Source organism: Syngnathus floridae, chromosome 7, assembly GCF_059516105.1.
Source record: "Syngnathus floridae isolate MCC-2025c chromosome 7, RoL_Sflo_1.0, whole genome shotgun sequence".
Taxonomy (NCBI): Eukaryota; Metazoa; Chordata; class Actinopteri; order Syngnathiformes; family Syngnathidae; genus Syngnathus; species Syngnathus floridae.
Window position 1 is genome coordinate 408,273 of NC_142419.1, and position 18,875 is coordinate 427,147.

An 18,875-nucleotide genomic window follows, 5' to 3' on the forward strand; every position below is an offset into this window, starting at 1 on the left:
CAGAGAGGATCATAGGGGCTCCTCTTCCCTCCATTCAGGACATTTCATCTCAGCGCTGCATGTCCCGTGCCCGTAACATCATCAATGACCCATCACACCCCCACCATGGACTGTTCTCCCTGCTGCCCTCTGGGAAGAGGTTTGCAGCATCCGCTGCAGGTCCACCAGGTTCTGCAACAGCTTTTTCCCTGCTGTCATCAGACTGTTGAACACTAGAACTGTTGAGCTCTAAACTGAACTCTGCATCACACATTCACAGAACTGTACTTTATGACACTACGGACCTCTATCTTGCACTATCTCGCACTACCAACTTTACTGAACTTGTATAAACCCTTTAAATAGAAGTTTAATACATGGTTTAGCATTCCTCTGCACACTCTTGAATACTGTTTTGCCTACTTGCACTATTGCATAATTATCACTGCTGCACTTTATACTTATTTTTAATATATATATATATATATATATAGTATATGTATATATATATATTTTCATAGGATATGTTACTTCTATTCAACTGCAATATCACTACTTTGTTGTAAGACGTATGCAACGGAATTTCGTTTTGTATGCACCATGTGCAGACAAGATGACAATAAAGTTTGTCTAAGTCTAAGTCTAAGTCATGTCAGGTCAGCTGTCTGGAGAGAGAGAGAAGTCAGGACCTGCGGGCGGAGCACCACCGTGCCACCGCCGCCATGACGGAACTCAAAAGCAAACTCCATGAGGAGAAGCAGAAAGAGTTAGCCATTACCAGGGAGACATTACTGCGGCAGCATGAAATGGAGCTGATGAGAGTGATCAAAATCAAAGATGGAGAGATCCAGCGACTGAATGCCTTGGTCCTCAGCCTGAGGGACGGCTCCATGGACAAGGTGATCCGCTCTATTCGTGTCTGACTATCCGCACGCCACGTCGGGCTTCGATGCGGCCGCTACCGTATTGTGTAGCTTGTCCCCAGTAAGCGTCGCGGCGCTCCGTTGCGGTCTCAACGGCCCGGTGTGGCGCAATGTCTGCTCAGGTGAGGAGGGGGGGCGCTTTGCTGGCGGAGGTGGAGGAGACGCGGCGGTGTCGGGAGACCGAGCGGTGTCGCCTCCACCAGGAGCGCGGAAGAAGCCCTGGCAGCGGCCCAGCAGGCCTGGCAGTCCCGAGCGGCCGAGCTCCGATCGGCTCATCACCAGCATCGGGAGGAGCTGAGCCGAACCAAGAGAGACTGCGAGAGGGAGATCCGCCGACTGGTAGGACTGATCAGATGCGCGGTGCGTGGCTATGTTCCCAATTTCGTTGTATACCTGCAGTGCAATGACACCTAAGGCATTCTATTCTATTCTATTTCACAAGAAGAAAATGTCCGGTTGCTCGCTTCGCTTTTGTCACAGCAAAGGTGTTCTAGTCGATTCAAGAAAAAAATTGGCCGGTTGCTCTCTTTGTTTTTGTCACAATTCTGGCAAATGAGTTTGCCCGCCTGCCTGAGTGCTCCCCGTTTGTACATCCAGACGGATGAGATCAAGCTGAAAGACAGAGCGGTTAGTGTTTTGGATGAAGCCCTGGGGCCGGCCACGTCCACCGCCTTCAGCTGCAGACTCAGGCTGCCGAGCAGCAGATCGCTGCCCTGAGGGATTCCCAAAGGGCGGGCCTAAACTACCCTGGAAGTGGGGTCAACGCCGCTACTAGCAATCCTCTTCATTGCGTAAGCCACCTCATCACACACTTGCAGTACGCATGACTTAGTTCGTTGCTGGAGGAAGGTAGCACAAAAACAGTTTTGAACTTTGTACGAGTGCTTGTGTGTGTGTGTTGCGGGGCGTTTTCAGTCTCAGGAGGATCGGGACACGCGACGGTTTCATCTGAAAATCGCTGAGCTCAGCGCAGTCATCAGGAAACTGGAGGATCGAAACGCCCTGCTTTCTGAAGAGCGCAATGAACTGGTAATTTATTGACGGCACGCTTGAAGGTTTGCGCTACGTTTGATGCGCGCCATCCAGCGAGGCACCCATTGCGCTTGCTTATTAGTTGAGCGGCGCGGCGAGTCGGTTGCCTGGTAGATGTCTTTTATTGGGAGCCAAAGCCACGATTCCGTTCAAACCGATGCAAAAGGAATGGATACGTTCTGGCCCGCGTGTTGTGCGTCTTTCACATCCCGCACTTCATGCTTGCAGCTAAAGCGACTGAGAGAAACAGAAAGCCAGTTTCTGCCACTCCTGTACAAAAACAAACGCCTGAGCAGGAAGAATGAAGAACTCTCGCTGGTGCTGTGTCGCCTTGAAAACAAAGTGCGCTTTGTCACCCAGGAGAACGAGGAGATGGCAAGCTTGGTAAGTCGACGCGGACAACGGCGGCGTGCCAACAGAGTCCACTGCATTTGTGTTCCACAGAGAAGGCCTAGTTCGCTCAATGACCTGGACCGCGGTTGCGGCCAGCAGGACGGTGAAATGGAGTTCCTTCAAGTTGTGGAGCAGCGGCACATCATCGACGACTTGTCCAAGGTCTTCAGGCAGGCGACTCGGTGCACGTACGGCAGCGCCGCGCTCGCTCGCTGTCGCCAGGAAACCTTTTCCGTCCAAAGCTTGGCCGGCGGCCGCCATCCAAAAAATTGGCCCCTTAAATTCCGACCTTTCAAGCAGGAGCATTGTGCGCACGCGTTTGAACACGCTTTAGACTTGTTTTGCCGTTTTCAGCAGCTCTAAGCTCCCGTTTTGTCAGCGCCTTTGCCACTCGCTGTGCGCTGAAAACGACGGACTTGCCCGGCTGCTCAGCCCGTCAACCATGAGCCGCGAGCGCGACGTCATTGTCCGTAGGCAGCTAGTGGCAAAATGCACCCTGTTAGAGTTGCGCTCGCTCCAACTTATTTTGCAAGAACCACACGGGAGACAAGTAAGTTCTTTTGGACACCTGCAGGTGGAGAGTCCATCCGTTGTACGAATGAAGTCTGACTCTCGGCTCCTGCACGAGCATTTTAATTAAGAGAAACAGGGTGGGTGTAAGAGTGGATTGAATAGAGGAAGCCCTTGACCTCTAGTCAAAACATAGCAAGGGGTGTTTTACGACTTTGTGTAGGAAGGGATAAGCGATAGGGATAAATAAGGGATAAATAATATTATTTATTACAGGTCGCAGTCAAAGTCAAAGCAACACAATGATACGATAAAGATAATCTGGAAAACCCTGACACACCCTGTAGTTGTCACTTTTGGAAAAGACGAGCGTCCCTCCAATCATCGCCGGTGACGTGTTTTTCAGGCTCTGGAGACAGGAGCTCATGTCAGAAATGTCATTGTGAGTCGCGTTTGTTTCTGCGCCGGAGCCGTTCGTTCCCTTTGCATCCAAAGAATCTCAAAGGCGGATTATTTGTGTCGACAGGAGAGAGATTTGCTGCTACGATACCGACGTCGAGAATCTCTGAGGAGGAACAAAGCGTGAGGTCCTGCAAGGTGAGTCTGTTTGTTTGCGGCTGCTTGGTGTTGCGCAAGATGAAATGGCCTTTTTCTCGCTATCGTTCCTCTCGTCGATTCATCGTGAGGTGTCGCTTCAGTTTGTTCAGAGAGATGTTTGCTTCCGCGCCCGCAGGTCATCGAAACATTTTACGGCTACGACGAAGACGTGTTGGTGGACTCGGACGGATCGTCCTTGTCTTTTCACACCGACAGAACCCCCGACACGGAACCCGAAGAGGTAGCCCGCCATTTCTGCCAGCGTATTGGCACCAAACATTCCTCTTCAGCCTGGAATCGGACTCGTCTTTGCGTCGCGGGTGCTTTGTCGCCGGTCTGACTGATTCTGGTACTAGTGCTGTGTTGCATTGGTGTGTGCATGAAGAGGCGGAGCTTCGCTACCGCCAGCTGACGCAAGAATATCAAGCGCTGCAACGAGCCTACGCTCTGCTAGCCCAGACCAGCGAAGGGGACTACGACGCCGAGAAGGAGATCAAGGTGGCGCCCCTTCCCGCAACCCCCGGCCGGGTCGCAGCCTCCCCGTTCTCACCCAGCCTCGGGTGTTCTCTGGTCTGAAAGGAGGAGGAGGAGCCTCCCTCCTCCTCCTTTCAGACCAGAGAAAAGCTGATGGTAGAAATGGGTCACTATCAAAGCAGAGTAGCAGATCTGGAGTCAGCGCTGAAGCAACAAGGACAGGTAAGCTCATCAATGAGCACACCTTTTTCTCAGACAAAATAGCTACATTCTTCAGTCACTCATCCGTCTGGCATTACTGGACCAACCCCCCGGCCCCCCCCCCCCCCGAACGTGGCTGGGAAAATGCGGAGAAAAGCAAATGTCATTTTCCAGTCAACCAAAGAATTTGTGGATGAAAATAACACAACATTCCAAAGCTGTCCACGCGTTTGTCTCTTCTAGAATGTCAAGTGGGTGGAGGAGAAGAGACAAATCAAACAATTGGAGGAGAAGTTTCTGTTTCTCTTTCTATTCTTCTCCTTGGCCTTCATTCTGTGGCCCTAACACCAGCTGGTGAGTGAGCTCCAGCGGCACCGCACTCGACACCTCCGATACACTGCCAGCCGGTCTCAGACGTTGGCAGACGCTCCGATGCCAACGTATACCCCCCGCCACGGTGACAGAGGCACCGCGTCACACCGGCGCTCATCCAATCAGAAGGCAGGAAAAGCAAATTCACATGCAGGGCACTTTTGAACCAGAAGAGAGCGCCACAAAAAACGGTTGTTGCCCCAAACGCGCACTAAAAAGGGTCAGAATAACAAGAGTCCCACTGGCCAGCCGGGGCCACCCGTCCAGCTGTTTCTTCAGGGGGGAAAAAAATTGGAGTCACCGGTGAGTACATTTTGCATTTAGCTCTGCTTTTCTGCTTCTGTCTTCAAGTGTGTGGCATCCTGCGATCAAAGATTCAGCCAACCCCAAAGCGGTTGACCTCAACGTCCCACCACCATGCCTACCAGAGCAGGTGACGTGATGCTTTGGACATCCTTCCGTCTCAGATGCCCAAAAGTACTCTTTGCCACATCTGCGGCAATACGGTGTCTTTTCAAAGGTGCAAATAAATCCAGCGTGGGCGGAACACGCACGTCTTCGGTTTTTCCCGCTTTGTTTGTGTGACAGCTGTTGTGAAAATTTTATACAAATAAAGTTGTATAGTACAGGTTTGGCCAAGCCGCAACTCCCGAACCGCATGCGGCTCTTTTATGTTCATATCAACATTTGTGTGTGTGTGTGTGTGTGTGGGAGGGGGGGGGGGGGTTGTGCGTGTTGGCTTCACTTGAGTTCAATTTGGTATTTTGGTCAAAAGCGCATGTGGTGAAATTCCACAAAGTAGGATGGGCAAACACATTTCTTTAAACTATGAGTGTCAATTGGGCTCTCGAAATGGCAGGGAAAAGATGCACAGCAAAACGAAAATACGTAGATGAACACAGGACGTTTTAATCAGAGTGGGAAAGTTTCTATTTTTTGTTGAACGTGATGGCAAACCATTCTGCCTGATATGTCAGACCTCAGCGCATTTCAAAGATTCAAATCTTCAGCGCCATGCACTTCAGCTCACTCCATGCTAACATTGATCAGGCGTCGAACCCGCAACATCATGCTTAAGAGGTGGCCATGCTAACCAGTGCGCCATTATGTCAACGCATAATAACTGTAAGTCTACTGATCAAAACAGCGGTTACTATATGACGTCGCTACGTCGTGGTCACGTGACGCAGACAAGACGTCAATGGACGTGGGCAGAGTTAACTTGTTTAAAAGGGAGTGGGCAGAAGAAATATTTAATTTATTTAAATCTATTTTGAGTGCACACCATTATGCCAATGCATAACAACTGTAAATCTACTAAACAAAACAGCAGTTGCTATATGACATCTGCCACGTCGTGGTCACGTGACATACGTGACGTCGATGGGCGTAACTTTCGCCGGAATTCAAATCCGCGGGGAGAGTTAACTTGTTTAAAAGAGAGTGGGCAGAAGAATTATTTAATTTATTTAAATCTATTTGGTGTGTGCGCCATTATGTCAATGCATAACAACTGTAAGTCTACTAAACAAAACAGCGGTTGCTATATGACGTCTGCCACGTCGTGGTCACGTGACGCGGACGTGACGTCGACGCCTACTTTACATCCCACCGATCACAGGACCCCTCGGCTGCATAACCGTGCCCCCTTCCCAACCAATCGGATTTGCTATACGCGAAAACGACGCCAATGGAAAGAGCTTCCGCCCAAATTTAAATCCGTGGGCGTGGCTCGCAGCAGGAAGTAGGAAAATGGCGGCGATGTTGACACAGCGGATGGTAACATACGACTAACAAGAGAAATATTTTTATTTTCTGCTTGCAACTGGACCGTCCAGAGCGTACACGGTAAGTACAACTCATCGTTTTTAAAAAGAAGTACTTTTGTTGCCCTGAAAAGCGAGTGAGCGTGGCGTTTGTGGGGGACGTCGAATTTCGACGATTCTTTCTGGTCAACGGTTGTAAATGATTGTGTTGATTAAAAAAGAAAACTTGATGTAACTCTACTTTTAACTGCCGTTTCAGATAGATTTGGAATTGCATCACATCCAATTTTGCCTAGAGCGTACACGGTAAGTAACACTCGTTGTGTTTAAGGAGATTTACGTTTGTAATAGCAGAAGTGTAGCCGCGTGTGAATGTTGGTCCAGGCGAAATGTTAATGTTTAATTTCATTCCTTTAGGTTCCACGGTGTTTGTTGGCTGCAAGTTTCCCACTGCAAGAAGAGGCTCATATCATTGACCAGGAGCGAGCTACAATGGTGAGTAGCCATAACATTTATGTTAAACACTTCCTATTTCATGTCTAACAGTACTTGATTTAACAAATAACCATAAATAAATACAGTGTGGGCACTGAAGTTAACATATGTGATTATACTGCCTAATCTGTCACCGAGTAGATTGTTGCAAAGTAATATAAGATCCAAAGTTTTAATTCAGAATAGTTTTCAAAAGAAGGCCATTAGAATTATATACAAGTCTGATTACCCTGAACAAGCTATTAATTAAATCACAAATTCTTCAATTCAAAGATTTGGTAGATTATCAGACAAATAATGTCTAACAGTAATTGATTTAACACATCACGATAAGTAGATTGAGTGTGGGCACTCTCAAGTTAACATATGTGATTATACTGCCTAATCTGTTACAGAGTATGTTGTTGCCAAGTAATGTAGAATAGATCCAAAGTAGTAATCCAGAATAGTTTTGAAGAGGCCATTAGAATGATAAACAAATCTGATTACCTTGAACATAATAACAAGCTAAGTGTTTAATATGTCCTATGAAGTCAAAATTGGGCACCATCATGTGGTGAAATTTGGAATTGCATCACATCCAATTTTGCCTGGGAACAAACAGATTACATAAATCTTAGTTTTGAATAAGCCACTCCTTCTCAAACAAGTAAACTCTGCCCATTTTGCGCAGTAGATGTTCTGTTAATATCTAGTATTTATACAAAGTCATAATTTAAATTGCTTTCAACCTTCATTCATCGGTTCAACCAACATTACTCGCTCTTATTACCAACTTGTATTGATTTAACTAAGCGTTTAATACTTCCTATCAGGTCTCAAATCGAGATTTGGCAAAATACAATTTCAGCAAATCCAATTTTGCCAGGGAACAAAAATAGATTAAATAAACTAAATAAGTCCTCTTCCCATTAAATAAATCAGAAAAGTCTGTCTTGTAACCAGTCCTCTTCAAACAAGTAAAGTCTGCCCATTTTGTGCCGTAGATTTTGTGTCTATGCCTAGTATTTAAACAAAATCATAATTTAAACGACTTCTTTCCTTCATTCACTTTGGAAATTTGGAATTGCAGCAAATCGAATTTTGCCAGGGAACAAAAATAGATCAATTAAACTAAATAAGTCTTCTTCCCATTAAATAAATTAAAAAAGTCTGTCTTGTAACCAGTCCTTTTCAAACAAGTAAAGTCTGCCCATTTTGTGCCGTCGATTTTGTGTTTATGCCTAGTATTTATACAAAATCATAATTTAAAGGACTTCATTCCTTCATTCACTTTGGAAATTTGGAATTGCAGCACATCAAATTTTGCCTGGGAAGAAAAGTAGATTAAATAAATTTAATAAGTCTTACTACTTCCCATTAAATAAATTAAATACGTCTTACTTGTTTCCACTCCTTTTCAAAACAGTAGTTTAAAACGAGGGCCCTTCACTCAATCTTTAACCTCAACCCCGCACGTTGTGTTGTATCTGTGAATGTTGGTTGTGGCCAAATGATAGTTTTCTTTCATTCGTTTAGGTTCCAAGAAAACTTGATGTAACTCTACTTTTAACTGCCGTTTCAGATAAGCGGGTATTACGTCGCAGTCATGTGCCGCGGATATGACGTAATTGCCCGAACCTCCGCCAAAATTCAAATCTGTTGGCGCGATGGCCGTGAGCCACTGAGCAGCGACGATTATCAACAGAAATATCTTTATTTTCTGCTTGCAACTGGACCGTCTAGAGCGTACACGGTAAGTAACACTCATTGTGTTTAAGGAGATTTACGTTTGTAATAGCAGAAGTGTAGCCGCGTTGCGTTGTACGTGTGAAAATTGGTCGAGGCGAAATGTTAATGTTTAATTTCATTCCTTTAGGTTCCACGGTGTTTGTTGGCTGCAAGTTTTCCACTGCAAGAAGAGGCTCGTATCATTGACCAGGAGCGAGCTACAATGGTGAGTAGCCATAACATTTATGTTAAACACTTCCTATTTCATGTCTAACAGTACTTGATTTAACAAATAACCATAAATAAATACAGTGTGGGCACTGAAGTTAACATATGTGATTATACTGCCTAATCTGTCACCGAGTAGATTGTTGCAAAGTAATATAAGATCCAAAGTTGTAATTCAGAATAGTTTTCAAAAGAAGGCCATTAGAATTATATACAAGTCTGATTACCCTGAACATAACAACAAGCTATTAATTAAATCACAAATTCTTCAATTCAAAGATTTGGTAGATTATCAGACAAATAATGTCTAACAGTAATTGATTTAACACATCACGATAAGTAGATTGAGTGTGGGCACTCTCAAGTTAACATATATGATTATACTGCCTAATCTGTTACAGAGTATGTTGTTGCCAAGTAATGTAGAATAGATCCAAAGTAGTAATCCAGAATAGTTTTGAAGAGGCCATTAGAATAATAAACAAATCTGATTACCTTGAACATAATAACAAGCTAAGTGTTTAATATGTCCTATGAAGTCGAAATTGGGCACCGTCATGTGGTGAAATTTGGAATTGCATCACATCCAATTTTGCCTGGGAACAAACAGATTACATAAATCTTAGTTTTGAATAAGCCACTCCTTCTCAAACAAGTAAACTCTGCCCATTTCGCGCAGTAGATGTTCTGTTAATATCTAGTATTTATACAAAGTCATAATTTAAATTGCTTTCAACCTTCATTCATCGGTTCAACCAACATTACTCGCTCTTATTACCAACTTGTATTGATTTAACTAAGCGTTTAATACTTCCTATCAGGTCTCAAGGCAAGATTTGGCAAAATACAATTTCAGCAAATCCAATTTTGCCAGGGAACAAAAATAGATTAAATAAACTAAATAAGTCTTCTTCCCATTAAATAAATCAGAAAAGTCTGTCTTGTAACCAGTCCTCTTCAAACAAGTAAAGTCTGCCCATTTTGTGCCGTAGATTTTGTGTCTATGCCTAGTATTTAAACAAAATCATAATTTAAACGACTTCTTTCCTTCATTCACTTTGGAAATTTGGAATTGCAGCAAATCGAATTTTGCCAGGGAACAAAAATAGATCAATTAAACTAAATAAGTCTTCTTCCCATTAAATAAATTAAAAAAGTCTGTCTTGTAACCAGTCCTTTTCAAACAAGTAAAGTCTGCCCATTTTGTGCCGTCGATTTTGTGTTAATGCCTAGTATTCATACAAAATCATAATTTAAAGGACTTCATTCCTTCATTCACTTTGGAAATTTGGAATTGCAGCACATCAAATTTTGCCTGGGAAGAAAAGTAGATTAAATAAATTTAATAAGTCTTACTACTTCCCATTAAATAAATTAAATACGTCTTACTTGTTCCCACTCCTTTTCAAAAAAGTAGTTTAAAACGAGGTCCCTTCACTCAACCTTTAACCCTATTTATTCACCTTCTAGGCTAAGTGTTAAAGGCTAAGTGTTAAAGGCTAAGTGTTAAAGGCTAAGTGTTAAAGGCTAAGTGTTAGAGGCTAAGTGCCAGAGGCTAGGCGCCAGAGGCGAGTTTTTGTGGGCTGAAGTTTTAGTGGGGTTAGTGTGAATACAATCCAAAAGAATACAACAGAATACAATACAATAGAATATAATACATAGATTAAATTCAATAGCTCTTACTACTTCCCATTAAATAAATTAAATACGTCTTACTTGTTCCCAATCCTTTTCAAAAAAGTAGTTTAAAACGAGGGCCCTTCACTCAACCTTTAACCTCAACCCCGCACGTCACATTGTGTTGTATCTGTGAATGTTGGTTGTGGCCAAATGATAGTTTTCTTTCATTCGTTTAGGTTCCACGGTGTTTGTTGGCTATGTTTTCCACTGTCAGAAGGATGAAAATACAAAGTACAACGCTTGGACGTGGGCGAAGACGTCACCGGTGAGTCCTTCCTTCCTATTTATTTACCTTCTAGATGCTAGAGGCTAAGTGTTAGAGGCTAAGTGTTAGAGGCTAAGTGTTAAAGGCAACACAATACGAACAACACAACACAATACGAACAACTCAACACAATATGAACAACACAACACAATACGAACAACACAACACAATACGAACAACACAACACAATACGAACAACACAACACATTACGAACAACACAACACAATACGAACAACACAACGATACTGCACTGAACAACACGATACCGCACTGAGAAACACGATACCGCACTGAACAACACGATACCGCACTGAACAACACCATGCCGCACTGAACACCATGCCACACTGAACAACACCATCCCGCACTGAACAACACCATGCCGCACTAAACAACACCATGCCGCACTGAACAACACCATGCCTCACTGAACGACACCATGCCGCACTGAAAGACACCATGCCGCACTGAACGACACCATGCCGCACTGAAAGACACCATCCCGCACTGAACACCATGCCGCACTGAACAACACCATCCTGCACTGAACAACACCATCCCGCACTGAACAACACCATGCCGCACTGAACAACATTATGCCGCACTGAACATTATGCCGCACTGAACAACACCATGCCGCACTGAACAACACCATGCCGCACTGAACAACATTATGCCGCACTGAACAACACCATGCCGCACTGAACAACACCATGCCGCACTGAACAACACCATGCCGCACTGAACAACACCATGCCGCACTGAACAACATTATGCCGCACTGAACAGCACCATGCCGCACTGAACAACACCATCCTGCACTGAACAACACCATTCCGCATTGAACACCATGCCGCACTGAACAACACCATCCCGCACTGAACAACACCATCCCGCACTGAACAACACCATGCCGCACTGAACAACAATATGCCGCACTGAACAACATTATGCCGCACTGAACAACACCATGCCGCACTGAACAACACCATGCCGCACTGAACAACACCATGCCGCACTGAACAACATTATGCCGCACTGAACAACATTATGCCGCACTGAACAACACCATGCCGCACTGAACAACACCATGCCGCACTGAACAACACCATGCCGCACTGAACAACATTATAACGCACTGAACAACACCATCCCGCACTGAACAACACCATGCCGCACTAAACAACATTATGCCGCACTGAACAACATTATGCCGAAATGAACAACACCATGCCGCACTGAACAACACCATGCCGCACTGAACAACACCATGCCGCACTGAACAACACCATGCCGCACTGAACAACACGATCCCGCATTGAACACATCCCGCACTGAACAACACCATGCCGCACTGAACAACACCATGCCGCACTGAACAACACCATGCCGCACTGAACAACACCATGCCGCACTGAACAACACCATTCCGCACTGAACAACACCATGCCGCACTGAACAACATTATGCTGCACTGAACAACACCATGCCGCACTGAACAACACCATGCCGCACTGAAAAACACGATCCCGCATTGAACAACACCATGCTGCACTGAACAACACCATCCCGAACTGAACAACACCATGCCGCATTGAACAACACCATGCCGCACTGAACAACATTATGGCGCACTGAACAACACCATCCCGCACTGAACAACACCATGCCGCACTGAACAACACCATGCCGCACTGAACAACACCATGCCGCAATGAACAACACCATCCCGCACTGAACAACACCATGCCGCACTGAGCAACACCATGCCGCACTGAACAACACCATCCCGCACTGAACAACACCATGCCGCACTGAACAACACCATTCCGCACTGAACAACACCATGCCGCACTGAACAACACCATGCCGCATTGAACAACACAACACCATGCCGCACTGAACAACATTATGGCGCACTGAACAACACCATCCCGCACTGAACAACACCATGCCGCACTGAACAACACCATGCCGCACTGAACAACACCATGCCGCAATGAACAACACCATCCCGCACTGAACAACACCATGCCGCACTGAGCAACACCATGCCGCACTGAACAACACCATCCCGCACTGAACAACACCATGCCGCACTGAACAACACCATTCCGCACTGAAAAACACCATGCCGCACTGAACAACACCATGCCGCATTGAACAACACCATGCCGCATTGAACAACACCATGCCGCGCTGAACAACACCATGCCGCATTGAACAACACCATGCCGCACTGAACAACACCATCCTGCACTGAACAACACCATCCCGCACTGAACAACACCATGCCGCATTGAACAACACCATCCTGCACTGAACAACACCATCCTGCACTGAACAACACCATGCCGCACTGAACAACACCATGCCGCACTGAACAACACCATGCCGCACTGAACAACACCATGCCGCACTGAACAACATTATGTCGCACTGAACAACATTATGTCGCACTGAACAACACCATGCCGCACTGAACAACACCATGCTGCACTGAACAACATTATGCCGCACTGAAAAACACCATGCCGCACTGAACAACACCATCCCGCACTGAACAACACCATGCCGCATTGAACAACACCATGCCGCACTGAACAACACCATGCTGCACTGAACAACATTATGCTGCACTGAACAACACGATCCTGCATTGAACAACACCATGCCGCACTGAACAGCACCATCCTGCACTGAACAACACCATCCTGCACTGAACAACACCACCCCGCACTGAACAACACCATCCCGCATTGAACAACACCATCCCGCACTGAACAACACCATGCCGCACTGAACAACACCATTCCGCACTGAACAACACCATGCCGCACTGAACAACATTATGCCGCACTGAACAACACCATGCCGCACTGAACAACACCATGCCGCACTGAACAACACGATCCTGCATTGAACAACACCATCCTTCACTGAACAACACCATGCCGCACTGAACAACACCATGCCGCACTGAACAACACCATTCCGCACTGAACAACACCATGCCGCACTGAACAACACCATCCTGCACTGAACAACACCATCCCGCACTGAACAACACCATGCCGCATTGAACAACACCATGCCGCACTGAACAACACCATCCTGCACTGAACAACACCATGCCGCACTGAACAACACCATGCCGCACTGAACAACACCATGCCGCACTGAACAACATTATGCCGCACTGAACAACATTATGCCGCACTGAACAACATTATGTCGCACTGAACAACACCATGCCGCACTGAACAACACCATGCTGCACTGAACAACATTATGCCGCACTGAACAACACGATCCCGCATTGAACAACACCATCCCGCAGTGAACAACACCATGCCGCATTGAACAACACCATGCCGCACTGAACAACACCATGCTGCACTGAACAACATTATGCTGCACTGAACAACACGATCCTGCATTGAACAACACCATGCCGCACTGAACAACACCATCCTGCACTGAACAACACCATCCTGCACTGAATGCCGCACTGAACAACACCATGCTGCACTGAACAACATTATGCTGCACTGAACAACACGATCCTGCATTGAACAACACCATGCCGCACTGAACAACACCATCCTGCACTGAACAACACCTTTCCACACTGAACAACACCATGCCGCACTGAACAACATTTTGCCGCACTGAACAACACCATGCCGCACTGAACAACACCATGCCGCACTGAACAACACCATGCCGCACTGAACAACACCATGCCGCAATGAACAACACCATCCCGCACTGAACAACACCATGCCGCATTGAACAACACCATGCCGCACTGAACAACACCATCCCGCACTGAACAACACCACCCCGCACTGAACAACACCATCCCGCATTGAACAACACCATCCCGGACTGAACAACACCATGCCGCACTGAACAACACCATGCCGCACTGAACAACACCATGCCGCACTGAACAACACCATGCCGCACTGAACAACACCATGCCGCACTGAACAACATTATGCCGCACTGAACAACACCATGCCGCACTGAACAACACCATCCCGCACTGAACAACACCATGCCGCATTGAACAACACCATGCCGCACTGAACAACACCATCCTGCACTGAACAACACCATCCCGCACTGAACAACACCATGCCGCACTGAACAACATTATGGCGCACTGAACAACATTATGCCGCACTGAACAACACCATGCCGCACTGAACAACACCATGCCGCACTGAACAACATTATGCCGCACTGAACAACATTATGCCGCACTGAACAACACCATGCCGCACTGAACAACACCATGCCGCACTGAACAACACCATGCCGCACTGAACAACACGACGTCGCACTGAACAACACGACGCCGCACAGAACAACACGACGCCGCACAGAATAACACAATACCGCACAGAACAACACAATACCGCACAAACAGTTTTAGATAATATTACGTCGCAGTCATGTGACGCGGACATGACGTCAATAGGCGGAACTCACGGCAAAATTATAATCCGTGGGCGTGGCTTGCAACAAGAAGTAGGAAAGCGGCAATTCTGGCAAACAAGATACAGCGGTTAGTAACACGATGACTAACAAGGCAAATATTTTTGTTTTCAGCTTGCAACTTGACCGTCTAGAGCGTACAAGGTAATTACAACTGGGTTTTTTTAGCCCTGAAAAGCGAGGGAGTGTGGCGTTTGGGAGGAATGTCGAACTCGGCGTCTGCTTCCAGCCACAGACGCCAAATTTCGACGATTATTTCGACTGGTCAACGGTTGTAAATTATTGCGTTGACTAAAAACTTTATTTAACTCTACTCTTAACTTTGCCGTTTCAGATATGCGGGTATTACACCGCGGAAATGACGTCAATAGGCTGAACTCTCGCCAAAATTCAAATCTGTGGGCGCAATGGCCTTGAGCGAGACACCGGATACAAACACGACGATTATCAACAGAAATATCTTTATTTTCTGCTTGCAAGTGGACCGTCTAGAGCGTACACGGTAAGTACAACTCATTGTGTTTAAAAAGATTTACGTTTGTGTAGTTTGCGTTGCGTTGTATCTGTGAATGTTGGTTGAGGCTAAATGTTAATGTTTAATTTCATTCCTTTAGGTTCCACGGTGTTTGTTGGCTGTATGTTTTCCACTGCAAGAAGAGGCTCGTATCATTGACCAGCAGGAGCTACAATGGTGAGTACCCCTTTCGTCTTCCATTTATGTTAAACACTTCCTATTTCATGTCTAACAGTACTCGATTTAACAAATAACCATAAATAAATACAGTGTGGGCAGTCACGTTTACATATGTGATTATCCTGCATAATATGTCTATCACAAATATGTCACTAATAACTAATATGTTTATTTGTTTATCACAAATCTTTTTTATCTTGTCCTTTTGGGAGCTTATGATCAGGGGATGCTTTGAGAATAATTGTCAATTTTTGGCTATGTGAAGCCCTTTGAGACTGTTTGTGATTTAGGGCTATACAAATAAATTTGACTTGACTTGACTTGACAACACCTTTGGACCTTCAGCAATCGATTATTTCCCTTCATCTACATAGAGACAGAACGATGGTGTCTTAAACATCTCATTCATTTCACCAAATAACTTCACGCAGGTGGATAACGGCCGTCTCGGTCACGCTATGTTGCGTGATGCAGTTTTGAAGAACCAAATGCATTTATTCAATGAATAAGTCAAGCTAGTTCTATGTTTATGATGTTGTAAGTTACGGTACCGATTGAAGTTGAGTTCGAAGCCAGTGGAAAACAGCGCTGCGTTTGTGCTCTCCAGGTACAAATGTTGTGATCTCTGACTGACGACCGGGCGAGACTCGAGTAAGAGATGTCCAAACGAGCTCCGGCAGGGCGGGCCAAGGCGGAGCGAACGGACGCCCTTCAGGCCGCCAATGACGAGCTGAGAACCAAACTGATGGACGTCCAGTTAGAACTTCAGCAGGAGAAGAACAAGGTGAAAACCTCAACAGACAGACACTGCCTGCCTCCCTGCCTGCCTCCCTCCCTCCCTCCCTCCCTCCAAGTTTTCCCGATGTAGATTAGACATGCGTGTGCCATGACTGTGTCAGCCTACATCAACAAATGCACCGAGGACGTCAGCACCACTAAGAATATCATCACCCGGGGCAACCAACGACCCTGGATGACTGAGGAGGTACGTCAAACGCTACGAGCGCGGAACTCTGCCTTCAAGTCTGGCGACAAGGAGACACTGAGGACAGCGAGAGTCAACTTGAACCGTGCCATCAGGATAGCGAAGCGAGACCGCAGTCGAAAATTTCAGGATCGTTTTCACGACGTCAAAAACATCAGGAGTATGTGGCAAGGCATACGGGCGATTACAGACTACAACTCACTCTCCCCCCCCCCCCGGTGGGTGTAGTTGATGCTGACTTTCTAAATGGTCTAAATAACTTCTTTGGGAGGTTCGAGGCACTAAACGGCACTCCAGCAGTTAAAACTGTCCCCCATCAGGAAGAGGAGGTACTCTGCCTTGACTCCGCCGATGTGTTGAAGACCCTGAGGAGAGTCAACCCCTGTAAGGCCCCTGGCCCCGACAACATTCCTGGGCGTGTGTTCAGGGAATGTGCAAGTCATCTGGCTGGGGTCATCACAGACATTTTTAACACCTCGCTGGGCCAAGCCACAGTGCCGGCGTGCTTTAAGACTGCCTCCATCATTCCGGTGCCGAAGAAACCTCAAATCACCTCATTTAATGATTACCGGCCTGTTGCACTGACTCCGGCTATGATGAAGTGCTTCGAAAGGCTGCTTAAAGGTCACATCGTTTCCAGACTCCCCCTATTATTTGACCCGTTCCAGTTTGCCGACCGGCAAAACCGCTCCACTCAGGACGCCATCTCCTCCGTTCTTTACCTGAGCCTGGCTCACCTGGAGGAGAAGAACACCCATGTGCGGAGGCTGTTCCTGGACTTCAGCTCAGCGTTTAACACCATCATCCCACAGCATCTGGTAGGAAAATTGGAACACCTGGGCTTCAACACCCCCCTTCGCAACTGGCTGCTAGACTTCCTCACCAACAGACCTCAGTCAGTCCGGGTCGGACAGAACACCTCTGATGTCATCACCCTCAGCACAGGCTCCCTTCAAGGCTGCGTCCTGAGCCCCCTGCTGTGCACCCTGATGACACACGACTGCGTCCTCAGGTTCACCACCAATCACATCGTGAAGTCAGCAGACGACACAACGGTGGTGGGGCTCATCAGAGACAACAACGACCTGGACTACAGAGAGGAGGTGGAGCAGCTGGTGGGCTGGTGCAGAGAAAACAGCCTGATCCTGAATGAGGAGAAGATGAAGGAGATCATCGTCGACTTCAGGAAAAAACAGCCTCACCACGCTCCACTGATCATCAACAGCCCAGCTGTGGAGGTGGTCAGCACCACCAAATTCCTGGGGGTCCACATCACAGAAGACCTCACCTGGACTATGAACACTACGGCACTGGTCAAGAGGGCACAGAAGCGCTTGTACTTCCTGCGGAGGATGAGGAGAGCCCACCTGCCCCCACCCATCATGAGGACGTTCTACAGGAGCACCATAGAGAGCATTCTGACAAGCTGTCTCTCTGTGTGGTGTGGAGGCTGCACCGCCTCCGATTGGAAGAACGTGAGGAGAGTGGTGAGGACAGCAGAGAGGATCATAGGGGCTCCTCTTCCCTCCATTCAGGACATCTCATCTCAGCGCTGCATGTCCCGTGCCCGTAACATCATCAATGACCCATCACACCCCCACCATGGACTGTTCTCCCTGCTGCCCTCTGGGAAGAGGTTTGCAGCATCCGCTGCAGGTCCACCAGGTTCTGCAACAGCTTTTTCCCTGCTGTCATCAGACTGTTGAACACTAGAACTGTTGAGCTCTAAACTGAACTCTGCATCACACATTCACAGAACTGTACTTTATGACACTACGGACCTCTATCTTGCACTATCTCGCACTACCAACTTTACTGAACTTGTATAAACCCTTTAAATAGAAGTTTAATACATGGTTTAGCATTCCTCTGCACACTCTTGAATACTGTTTTGCCTACTTGCACTATTGCATAATTATCACTGCTGCACTTTATACTTATTTTTAATATATATATATATATATATAGTATATGTATATATATATATATTTTCATAGGATATGTTACTTCTATTCAACTGCAATATCACTACTTTGTTGTAAGACGTATGCAACGGAATTTCGT

At 46.5% G+C, this 18,875-nt stretch overlaps 1 protein-coding gene across 2 annotated transcripts; it reads left to right on the top strand.

Annotated features, from left to right (window-relative positions):
* Positions 1 to 591: 591 nt before the first annotated feature.
* LOC148394748 (janus kinase and microtubule-interacting protein 2-like) lies at positions 592 to 5,043 on the top strand. Of its 2 annotated transcripts, none has more exons than XM_088380730.1 (10): positions 592 to 878; positions 1,025 to 1,262; positions 1,500 to 1,693; positions 1,818 to 1,931; positions 2,163 to 3,434; positions 3,571 to 3,675; positions 3,820 to 3,932; positions 4,014 to 4,130; positions 4,353 to 4,463; positions 4,833 to 5,043. In XM_088380730.1, the coding sequence occupies exons 1-3, from the start codon at positions 702 to 704 to the stop codon at positions 1,505 to 1,507; spliced, it is 423 nt and encodes a 140-aa protein (XP_088236856.1). In that variant the 5' UTR covers positions 592 to 701; the 3' UTR covers positions 1,508 to 1,693; positions 1,818 to 1,931; positions 2,163 to 3,434; positions 3,571 to 3,675; positions 3,820 to 3,932; positions 4,014 to 4,130; positions 4,353 to 4,463; positions 4,833 to 5,043. The 2 variants fall into 2 exon arrangements, with proteins under 2 accessions (XP_088236856.1, XP_088236858.1); XM_088380732.1 differs by having other exon boundaries at positions 1,025 to 1,241.
* The last annotated feature ends 13,832 nt before the right edge of the window (positions 5,044 to 18,875 follow it).